At 37.3% G+C, this 10,413-nt stretch overlaps 1 protein-coding gene across 1 annotated transcript; it reads left to right on the forward strand.

Moving 5' to 3' along the window:
- Positions 1 to 935: 935 nt before the first annotated feature.
- Positions 936 to 10,401, forward strand: LOC135980142 (pyridine nucleotide-disulfide oxidoreductase domain-containing protein 1-like). Its single transcript, XM_065580206.1, has 5 exons — positions 936 to 962; positions 1,144 to 1,282; positions 5,242 to 5,354; positions 9,330 to 9,452; positions 9,716 to 10,401. Exons 1-5 carry the CDS (start codon positions 936 to 938, stop codon positions 9,884 to 9,886), a joined length of 573 nt encoding a protein of 190 aa, XP_065436278.1. The 3' UTR covers positions 9,887 to 10,401.
- The last annotated feature ends 12 nt before the right edge of the window (positions 10,402 to 10,413 follow it).

Here is a 10,413-nt window from a genome sequence, read left to right on the forward strand (position 1 = left end):
CGTTCCACCCCCTTCCCCAGGTTCCGTCCCTACCTCTTCTCTGCCTCCTATATGGAGCAGCGAGCACGCTGCCACTCGCCCCCCTCCCCTTGATCGGCGCAGGGAAGGAGAGGAGGAGGGGCAGGAAAGCACCACGCTGGGGGAAGAAGCGGGGCTGCCGCAGGACCAAGCTTCTGCCTCCTGCCCCCGCAGGGGAGAGCGGTGGGCGGGGGGACTGAGTGGGGCTGGGGGCCGGGACCGCGGCAGGCAGCAGCGTGCCACTCAAAATCGGCTTGCGTGCCCTGTTTGGCACGCATGCCGTAGGTTGACGACCCTTGGTATACACTTTTGATATATAAGGCAACGCTTCCTCCACTTTGATACCACTGTTGTCAACAAAATGTAGCTGTGATTTGTTGAAATTTGTACTGAGCATGAGGAAGATTATGATCAAAACATAGCATGCAGGGAAGCACTAAACTTACAAAAGCAATTGAAGGAAGTTTCAGAGACTTGACAGATTGGAGAGTGGTGATACTACTGTGCAGTCTGTGGGCATTTGGTTTACTGTAATCAATATCAAGGAATGAGAACTGCACAAGGATTGAATCATAAAATGATTCCGAAAAACTATGGCATCTCTGCATGACTAACATGCCTGATCCCAAATGTTAGTCATAGATTGAGCTCAGAACTGGAATAAGTTGAAATGTGGCAGATGCAAACATAAGAGAGAAGGAAGGAACTCAACAAATCCAAATCTATGTATGTTGTCATAAGAGGTAGTCACAGTTCATTTAATCAAAATGGTGAAAAATTGTGGAATTGAAATCCTGAAAGACAGGATAGTTGAATTCAGATTTATCATATTTTTTAAAAATCTGCACTCTTCTCTAGACAACTCAGTGTCAGTTGAGCATGTCTTTAGCCATTAAGATTGTTTTGGTTAAAACTCCATGACAAAGAAGGTGATGAAAAAGCAGGTAAGTACTGATACTGAAGGGCTATAACAAAAGGGACTCAACTAATGTGTCAGATTTCAACATTTGGGACATCTTTTTCATCTTACTAATATTTAATTCAGGAGAAAGTTTTCTAGCATGTACGATAGTATTCTTATTGCTAATTGTTGTATATCTTGTAACTATCCATTTTCTTATTTAGTTTTCTCACAAAGTTCACATTGAAACACTGTGTGAAATAAAGAAAATATACCTTCAGCAAGAATTCAAGCAGCTGCAGAAGACCTCTTTGTCTTTTCCTAAAGATAATTCAGATAACCAGAATGCACACCCAGATGAAGGTAAGTATCACAGAAGAAACAATATGCAGATACTAATTTGAAACCCTCCTTGAGGATGCAAACATAGCAGAAGTACAATATATTTGTATTATTTGTTTCAAAGCAAATAAAATAGATGGGGACAGATCATCTGTTTCCGTAAGTTAGCATAGCTCCATTAAGTCAATTAAGCTATGAAAACTTACACCAGCTGAGGATCTGACCAATGGGCTCCAGACCAGCAAATAGCTATGCCCAGACTTAAGCCCGCTGGAATCAACAGGGCACTGTGCTAATAATGGGGACAGTCAGATAAAGGCACATACCTATTATCACAGTAAAAACAGAAAAAAAAGTTCTTCATTATCCTTATATGAATGCCTGAGAGAATATGTAAGGGATAATCCTGAGATGGTAGGGGAATTGACTAAGACCACCTTCTGGTTCCAGCTTTAACTTTTGATCCTATGTAGACGATTCCTATTAGAATTTTATAAGAATGTAAGAATGGTCATACTAAATCAAACCAATGGTCCATCTAGACCAGCTTCCTGTCTTCTGACAGTGGTTAGATGCTTCAGAGGGAATGAACAGAAGAGAGCAATTACTGAGTGATCCATCCTGACATCCAGTCCCAGCTTCTGGCAATCAGCGGTTTAGGGACACCCAGAGCATGGGGTTGCATCCCTGACCATTTTGGCTAATAGCCATTAATTGACCTATGCTCCATGAATTTACCTAATTCTTTTTTAATCCAATTGTACTTTTGGCCTTCACAACATCCCCTGGCAATGGGTACCACAGATTGAGGGTGTCCGATGTGTGAAGAAGTACCTCCTTACGTTTCTTTTAAAACTGTTGCCTATTTCATTGGGAGACCCTTGGTTCTTGTGCAAAGGGGTAAATAACACTTCCTTTTTCACTTTCTCCACACTATTCATGATTTCATAGACCTCTATCATATCTCTCCTTAGTCTTCTCTTTTCTGAGCTGAACAGTCCCAGACTTTTTAATATATCCTTATGTTGAAGCTGTTTCATACCCTTAATCATTTTTGTTGCCCTTCTCTGTACCTTTTCTAATTGTAATATATATTTTTTGAGATGGGGTGACCAGAACTGTATGCAGTATTCAGTATGTGGCCGTACCATAGATTTATAGTTGCATTATGATATTTGCTCCCTTACTATCTACCCCTTTCCTAATGGTTCTTAACATTCTGTTAATTTTTTTGACTGTTGTGGCACATAAAGTGGATGTTTTCAGATGATGACTCCAAGATCTCTTTCTGAGTGGTAACAGCTAATTTAGACCCCATCATTTTGTATGTATAATTGGGATTGTGTTTTCCAATATGCATTACTTTGCACTTATCAACATTGAATTCCATCTGCCATTTTGTTGCCCATCACCCAGTTTTGTGAGATTGCTTCGTAACTCTTCACAGTCAGCTTTGGACTTAATTATCTGGAGTAATTTTGTATTGTCAGCAAACTTTGCTACCACACTGTTTACCCCGTTTTCTATATCATTTATGATTATGTTGAACAGTACAGGTTTCAATACAGATCCTTTTGGGACCCTGCTATTTACCACTTTCCAATATGAAAACTGATAATTTGTTCCTACCCTTTGTTTCCTATCTTTCAACCAGTTTCTGATCCACGAGTGCACCTTCTCTTTTATCCTATGAATGCTTAGTTTGCTTAACAGGCTTTGGTCAAAAGCTATCAGCCGGATCACCTGTGTCCACGTTTCTTGACACCCTCAAAGAATTCTAATAGATTGATGAGGCATGATTTTCCCCTAGCGATATTGACTCTTCCCCAACATATCATGTTAATCTATGTGTCTGATAATTCTGTTCTTTGCTATAGTTTCAAACAATTTGTCTGGCATTCCATTAAGTATCCTCCACTTATCTGGTACAGAGGCTGATTTAAGTGATAGGTGACAGTAGTTCTGGAATTTCATGTTTGAGTTCCTTCAGAACTCTTGGATGAATACCATCTAGTCCTGACTTGTTACTGTTTAATTTATCGATTTGTTCCAAAATCTCCTCTGTTGAAACCTCAATTTGGGACAGTTCCTCAGATTTGTCACCTAAAAAGAATGGCTCAGATGTGGGACTCTCCCTCATATCCTCTGCAGTGAAGACCAATACAAAGAATTAATTTAGCTTCTCCGCAATAGCCTTGTTTTCCTTGATTGTCTAGTGAGCCCACTGATTGTTTTTGATATACTTTTAAAAAATTGCTGTTAATTTTTGTGTCCTTTGCAAGTTGCTCTTCAAATTCTTTTTTTGGGGCCTAATTATACTTGTACACTTGACTTGCCAGAGTTTATGCTCCTTTCTATTTTCCTCAGTAGGATTTGACTTCCATTTATAAAGGATGCCTTTTGCCTCTAACTATCTCTTTTACTCTGTTGTTTAGCCATTGTAGCATTTTTCCCCCTCTTACTGTTATTTTTTTTTTTAATTTGGGGTATATATTTATTTTGAGTCTCTATTCTGGTATTTTTAAATCGTTTCAATGCAGCTTGCACGTCTTTCACTCTTGTCACTGTTCCGTCTAATTTCCATTCAATTAACTTCCTTGGTTTTGGGTAGTTCCCCTTTGTGAAGTTAAATGTTATTGTGGTGGATTTCTTTGGTATTTTCCCCTCTAGAAGGATGTTAAATTTAATTACATTATGGTTGTTAACAACAAGTGGTTCAGCTATATTCACCTTTTGGACCAGATCCTGTGCTCCACTTAGGACAGAGTCAAGTACTGCCTCTCCCTTTGTGGGTTCCAGGACTAGCTGCTCCAAGAAGCAGTCATTAATGGTGTCTAAAAATGTTATCTCTGTACCCTGTCCTGAGGTCACATGTTCCCAGTCAACCTGGGGAGAGTTGAAATCCTCCATTGTTACTGGGTTTTCTGTTCTCGTAGCCCCTCTAATCTCCCTGAGCATTTCACAATGACTGTCACCATACCGGTCAGGTGGTCAGTAGTATATTCCTAGTGCTAAACTCTTATTTTTCGAGCATGGAATTTCTATCCATAGAGATTATATGGTACAGTTTGATTCATTTAAGATTTTTACTATATTTGACTCTATGCTTTCTTTCACATTTAGTGCCCTTCCTGCACTAGCACGATCTACTCTGTTGTTCCTATATAGTTTGTATCCTGGTATTACCATGTCCCATTGATTACCATTGTTCCTCCAAGTTTTTGTGATGCCTTTTATATCAATATCCTCATTTAATATGAGGCACTTAAGTTCACCCATCTTAGTATTTAGACCTCTAGCATTTGTATACAAGCACTTATAAAATTTTTCAATATTAAATTGTCTGCCTTCATATGATGTAATTAAATGGGATTCTTTTCCATTTGACTGTTTCTCTTCAGTTCCTACCTGTACTTTATCAACTTCTATCCTCTCCTTTTTTACTAGGATATAGAGTATTCCCTTTAATAAATCCTCCCTAACTGATGTCTCTGTCTGAACTTGTGCTCCTCTACACCTGTTGGTCTCTTAAAATGTAATAATCTTAAAATGTTAGTGCATTAATTCAGTAAAGCATTTTCTGGGTATTACATGTATAGATTTAATAATAATACTTAGCATTTATATAAGCCTTTATATCTTCATAGTATTTTACAAACACAATATAATCCACATAATACCCCAGTGAGGTGGGAGCAGTGGTGAGTAGTAGTAGTATTCCTATTTTCCAAATGGGGAAACTGAGGCAGAGTAAATCCAAAAAGGAATTAATGTCAGAACGAGGATTTGATCTTTGGTGTCTAGGCTCCTAGGTCTATGATTAAAATAAGAAAAGTGGTGGGCAAATTGTGAGAATTATTTTTGCCTCGAATAATAAGGTAGGGTGTTCGCAAGTAACTTATTCCTTGTGTATTTCATGCCTTATTAAAATAATAACATGCAGTGATTGTGTTCTCAGGTTAGAATTTTCACTTTTTCAGAGCTGTGGCCTGTATATATGGAATTAACCAATGGGAAGATATATGGCTGTGATTTCATTGTCAGTGCAACTGGAGTTGTGCCAAATGTTAAGCCATTTCTTGATGGTAATAATGTAAGGGTCATTATTAAATATAACTACTGACTTCTTTTTAAAACAAAAGAAAATATACTTTGGTAGCTATTTTATGTTACATTTCCTAAGATAAAATGTTGAAAGGTAAGGATTTTGCATGTTGTAAACAAATTTAAAATGAGGGGTATGCTATGAAATTGAGTACTCTAGAAATTCCTAACATATTAAAAAATGAATTTCTGTAGAGTTATGGGCTCTTACACTTGGACCAAATCAATATCAAAGCTGGAATTAAAATTTGAGAATTCCTAGCTCACAGTTAAATGTTGACACCATGAGATCATGCTGCTTCCCATACTTATATCTATGTTAAGAGTGGTGTTGGTTTTTTGTAGTTTACGGTGTTGGTAAAACACCGGTCACTAAGCAAAACATACAGCTGATATTACAAAAACATCTTAATTTCTTACCTAGTGTTCAGTACTGAGGTATGAAATGTAAATTGTGAATTACTGCTACATGTTGACTCGCTTGTGAAGTCACTCGTACTCCTTTGTTACATCCCTATGGGATATCAGTAAATTAAAACAAACAAACAAACAAAACCCTTGCAAAGCTACACCATGTACTAAAAACAACGTTTTATGCTCCCTTAGGGTTCTATGCTTTCTGTAACACCAAGGAATTAATGTATGCTGATGTGTTACAATGGAGTGTAATCTGGCTGACTTCCACTTCAGGCGATCTTAAGTTAAAATAAGTTTAGAATCATAGAAGTACCAATGACCGTCTTACCAATGCTACATCTGGATTGTGGAGTTAGCTCACTTTAAAAGAAAAATATGTGCAGATCACTTGTAAAACACAGCACTGATCTCAGTTTTAAACTGTGTTCTAATAGTTTTTATGTGAATATGAACAGCACATATTAACGTTCTCTCTCTGGGACTACAATTTAAAACCACTATGAAAATTAAGTTAACACTGAATATGCCCAGCCGCTTATTAAACAGATATTCAAACAGAGCACATTACATCTGTAGTCTGTACTGATTGCCTGTTTTAGATTGAATTTGAGATGTTAATTTTGACCTATAAATCCCTAAATAATATGGAGCCTTTCTGTGTGAGAAACTGCCACTGGGTGATTTTGGGAAAAGGGACAAGATGTCTGCTGCTGATCAAGCAAAAGGAGGTGCCAGGGAAGTAGAAAGAGAAGAGCTTGAGGAAGGCTGGAACACATGGTCAACAATTTGAACTGGATTTTGAAATGAATGGGGAGCCAGGGAAGTAGTTTGTGGGTGGGGGTGGTGTGATAGCACTTCTGTGTATGTGTGAAAAGGTGGGAAGCAGCATGCTGAACATGTTTGATCTTGGTGAAGCTGTAAAAAAGGGAGCTGCCATAGCTAATAGCATCACTTTTTGATATTGGGCCAGATTAAATTAATTTAGTTGGTAAATTTACAGAAGGGATTAATTTAGTCCATTATATCCAAATGGGATGCTGCTGTAAATAAACTAAATAAAATAAATGAGATTGCAGCAGAATAGTATTGCTGTATTCAGGAATAAAGGCTGACAAAGTACAGGGTAGGAAAAGAATAAACAGCCTCTAAAAGAAGAAACCACACCACATTTTTTAACTAATTTATTTTTGCCATTTTGAGTGTCTTTTTATGTTTGAAGGATAACATTGAGTGGTATTGAGAAATTAAATTTAGCTCTTGAATATAATATGGAGAAGTGTTTTATTAGCTCAGCCAAAGATATTTAACCAGGACATACATAGATAGTTGGAAAAGCTGCTTTAATGTGGCGTACCTCCGGGAACCTATTTTCTTCAATCAAAATGAATGGGTTTTCTGTTTTAACAAGACAGTTTTAATTATACAAGCTGCTTTGTGGTGATGGTTTCTTCTCCTGACAGTTATAAGTAGTCCTATTAGAAGCATGGTTAAAGGTCACAAATTTGGCTAATAACTAGGGCTGTCAATTAATCACAGTTAACTCACGCGATTAACTCAAAATAATTGCGATTAATTGCACTTAACAATAGAATACCAATTGAAATTTATTAAATATTTTGATTTTTCTACATTTTCAATATTGATTTCAATTACAACACAGAATACAAAGTGCACAGTACTCACGTTATATTATTTTTTATTACAAATATATACACTGCAAAAATTATAAACAAAAGAAATAGTATCTTTCAATTCACCTCATACAAGTACTGAAGTGCAATCTCCTTATCGTGAAATTATAACTTACAAATGCAGATTTTTTTCGTTACATAACTGCATTCAAAAACAAAATAGTGTAAAACTTTAGCGCCTACAAATTCACTCAGTCCTACTTCTTATTCTTCCAATCGCTAAGACAAACAAGTTTGTTTACATTGATGGGAGATACTGCTGACTGCTTCTTATTTACAGTGTCACCTGAAAGTGAGAACAAGCGTTCATGTGGCACTTTTGTAGCTGGCTTGCAAGGTATTTACATGCTAGATATGCTAAACATTCGTATGCCCCTTCATGCTTCGGCCACCATTCCAGAGGACATACATCCATGCTGATGATGCTTGTTAAAAAATAATGCATCAATTAAATTTGTGACTGTACTCCTTGAGACGGAGAATTGTATGTCTCCTGCTCTGTTTTACCCGCATTCTGCGTATATTTCATGTTATAGCAATCTCGGATGATGACCCAGCATATGTTCGTTTTAAGAACACTTCCACAGCAGTTTTGACAAAACGCAAAGAAGGTACCAATGTGAGATTTCTAAAAATAGCTACAGCACTCGACCCAAGGTTTAAGAATCTGAAGTGCCTTCCAAAATCTGAGAGGGATGAGGTGTGGAGCATGCTTTTAGAAGTTTTAAAAGAGCAACACTCCGATGCGGAAACTACAGAACCCAAACCACCAAAAAAGAAAATCAGCCTTCTGCTGGTGACATCGAACTCAGATGATGAAAATGAACGTGCCTCAGTCCACACTGCTTTGGATCGTTACCAAGCAGAACCCATCAGCAGCGTGGAAGCATGTCTTATGGAACTGCGGTTGAAGCATGAAGGGACATATGAATCTTTAGCACATCTGGTACATAAATATCTTGCAACGCCAGCTACAACAGTGCGACATTATAAACAAGGAGCAGGCAGCATTATCTCCTTCAAATTATAACTAACCTTGTTTGTCTGAGTAATTGGCTGACCGAGAAGTAGAACTGAGTGGACTTGTAGGCTCTAAAGTTTTACATTTTTATTTTCGAATGCAGGTTTTTTTTTTACATAATTCTACATTTGTAAGTTCAACTTTCATGATAAAGAGATTGCACTACAGTACTTGTATGAGATGAACTGAAAAATACAATTTTTTAAATTTTTTACAGTGCAAATATTTAATAAAAATAAATATGAAGTGAGCACTGTACACTTTGTATTCTGTGTTGTAATTGAAATTAATATATTTGAAAATGTAGTAAACATCCAAAAATATTTAAAATGATATTCTATTGTTTAACAGCGTGATTAATCTTTTTAATCGCTTAACAGCCCTACTAATAACCTTAGCCTGCATTGCCCAGTGGTAGCCAGGGAACTGCCCTGTTGGATAAGAGACGTAAATGTGATTTTAAAATTGCACGTTTTGGTTGAATGGAGTTGCTGAATATGGCAGACATAATAATATAATAATAATTAATGGAGATATCCCATCTCCTAGAACTGGAAGGGACCTTGAAAGGTCATTGAGTCCAGCCCCCTGTCTTCACTAGCAGGAGACAAGTACTGATTTTGCCCCAGATCCCCAAGTGGCCCCCTCAAGGATTGAACTCAACCCTGGGTTTAGCAGGCCAATGCTCAAACCACTGAGCTATGCTTTAAGACAAATACTATGTAAATGAGATGGGCACTTAACCAGGATGAATTTAAATCTCCTGGAGCATTCCAATTAAATGGCTTTTGTTAGGTTGTTTTTTTCTTCAGCACTGATCCATACAAATATTTAGTTTGCTCTAGGTGAAGATGGCGGTCTGAAAGTGGATAAACATATGCACTCTTCAGTAGCAGATATCTATGCAGCAGGGGATATCTGCACTGCATCGTGGGAACCTAGTCAGATGTGGCAGCAGGTGAATAAATTTATATGCATTCTAATCCAAAGGCTAAATAGCACATTATTTTTGTACATCTAATGTATGTACATATGAGGCTTATTCAAGCAGTATATCTCAATAGAGTGTGATGATTCTACCTGATATCAATGCACCTATAGTTTGTTTCTGAAGACCAAGTCACTCCTCATCTCTAGGTGGGTGAGGTTACTAAGTATATACGATATGTGAACTGATATGTTCATTACACATAGCATGTCTGTTAACCTTGTATTTTTTAGATGAGGCTTTGGACCCAGGCTAGGCAGATGGGATGGTATGCAGCAAAGTGCATTGTAGCAGATTTTTTAGGGGAATCTATTGACATGGACTTCAGTTTTGAACTCTTTGCTCATGTTACAAAATTTTTCAATTATAAGGTAAGTAAACTAATTCTTACACAGTTAGTTTAAAAGCACTCATTATTTGGTGTTGATTTGATCAAACCAACCATCATGTCACTCAAACAAATGATTTCTTAGTTGGCTAATATTGACAAAGACACTGATTGTGTACTGTATATAATATTCTGTTAATGTTTCATTCATTGTTTTTTATTGATGCTAACCATGAAGGCTAAACACTAGAACTGAATAGAGGGCCTACAAACAAGTCAGCTTATGTCAACGAACTTATCCTCCATCTTTGACACACATTGCTAGCTCTATCCTTATAGTGCATTCTGTGGTTATATTCACTGCAAACTCAACATGATGGCTGGTTCATTAAATGCTGTGCATCTCAATGGATGATTACTCTTAACCCCAACTCTTGAAATTAGTCATGTTCCAATGACAACTTTTTAAAGTAAATTGTCACTACGACTTCTGTGCCAAAATGATGGTCTTTATGTCGTGGAAAAATAGCCACGGAGATGAGATTTAGATCACCAAACTCGTTAAATCTGAGATCTAAGAGAGATGCAAATTCAGTTTTCTAC

The sequence above is a fragment of the Chrysemys picta genome, unplaced genomic scaffold (assembly GCF_011386835.1).
Source record: "Chrysemys picta bellii isolate R12L10 unplaced genomic scaffold, ASM1138683v2 scaf1977, whole genome shotgun sequence".
Lineage (NCBI taxonomy): Eukaryota > Metazoa > Chordata > Testudines > Emydidae > Chrysemys > Chrysemys picta.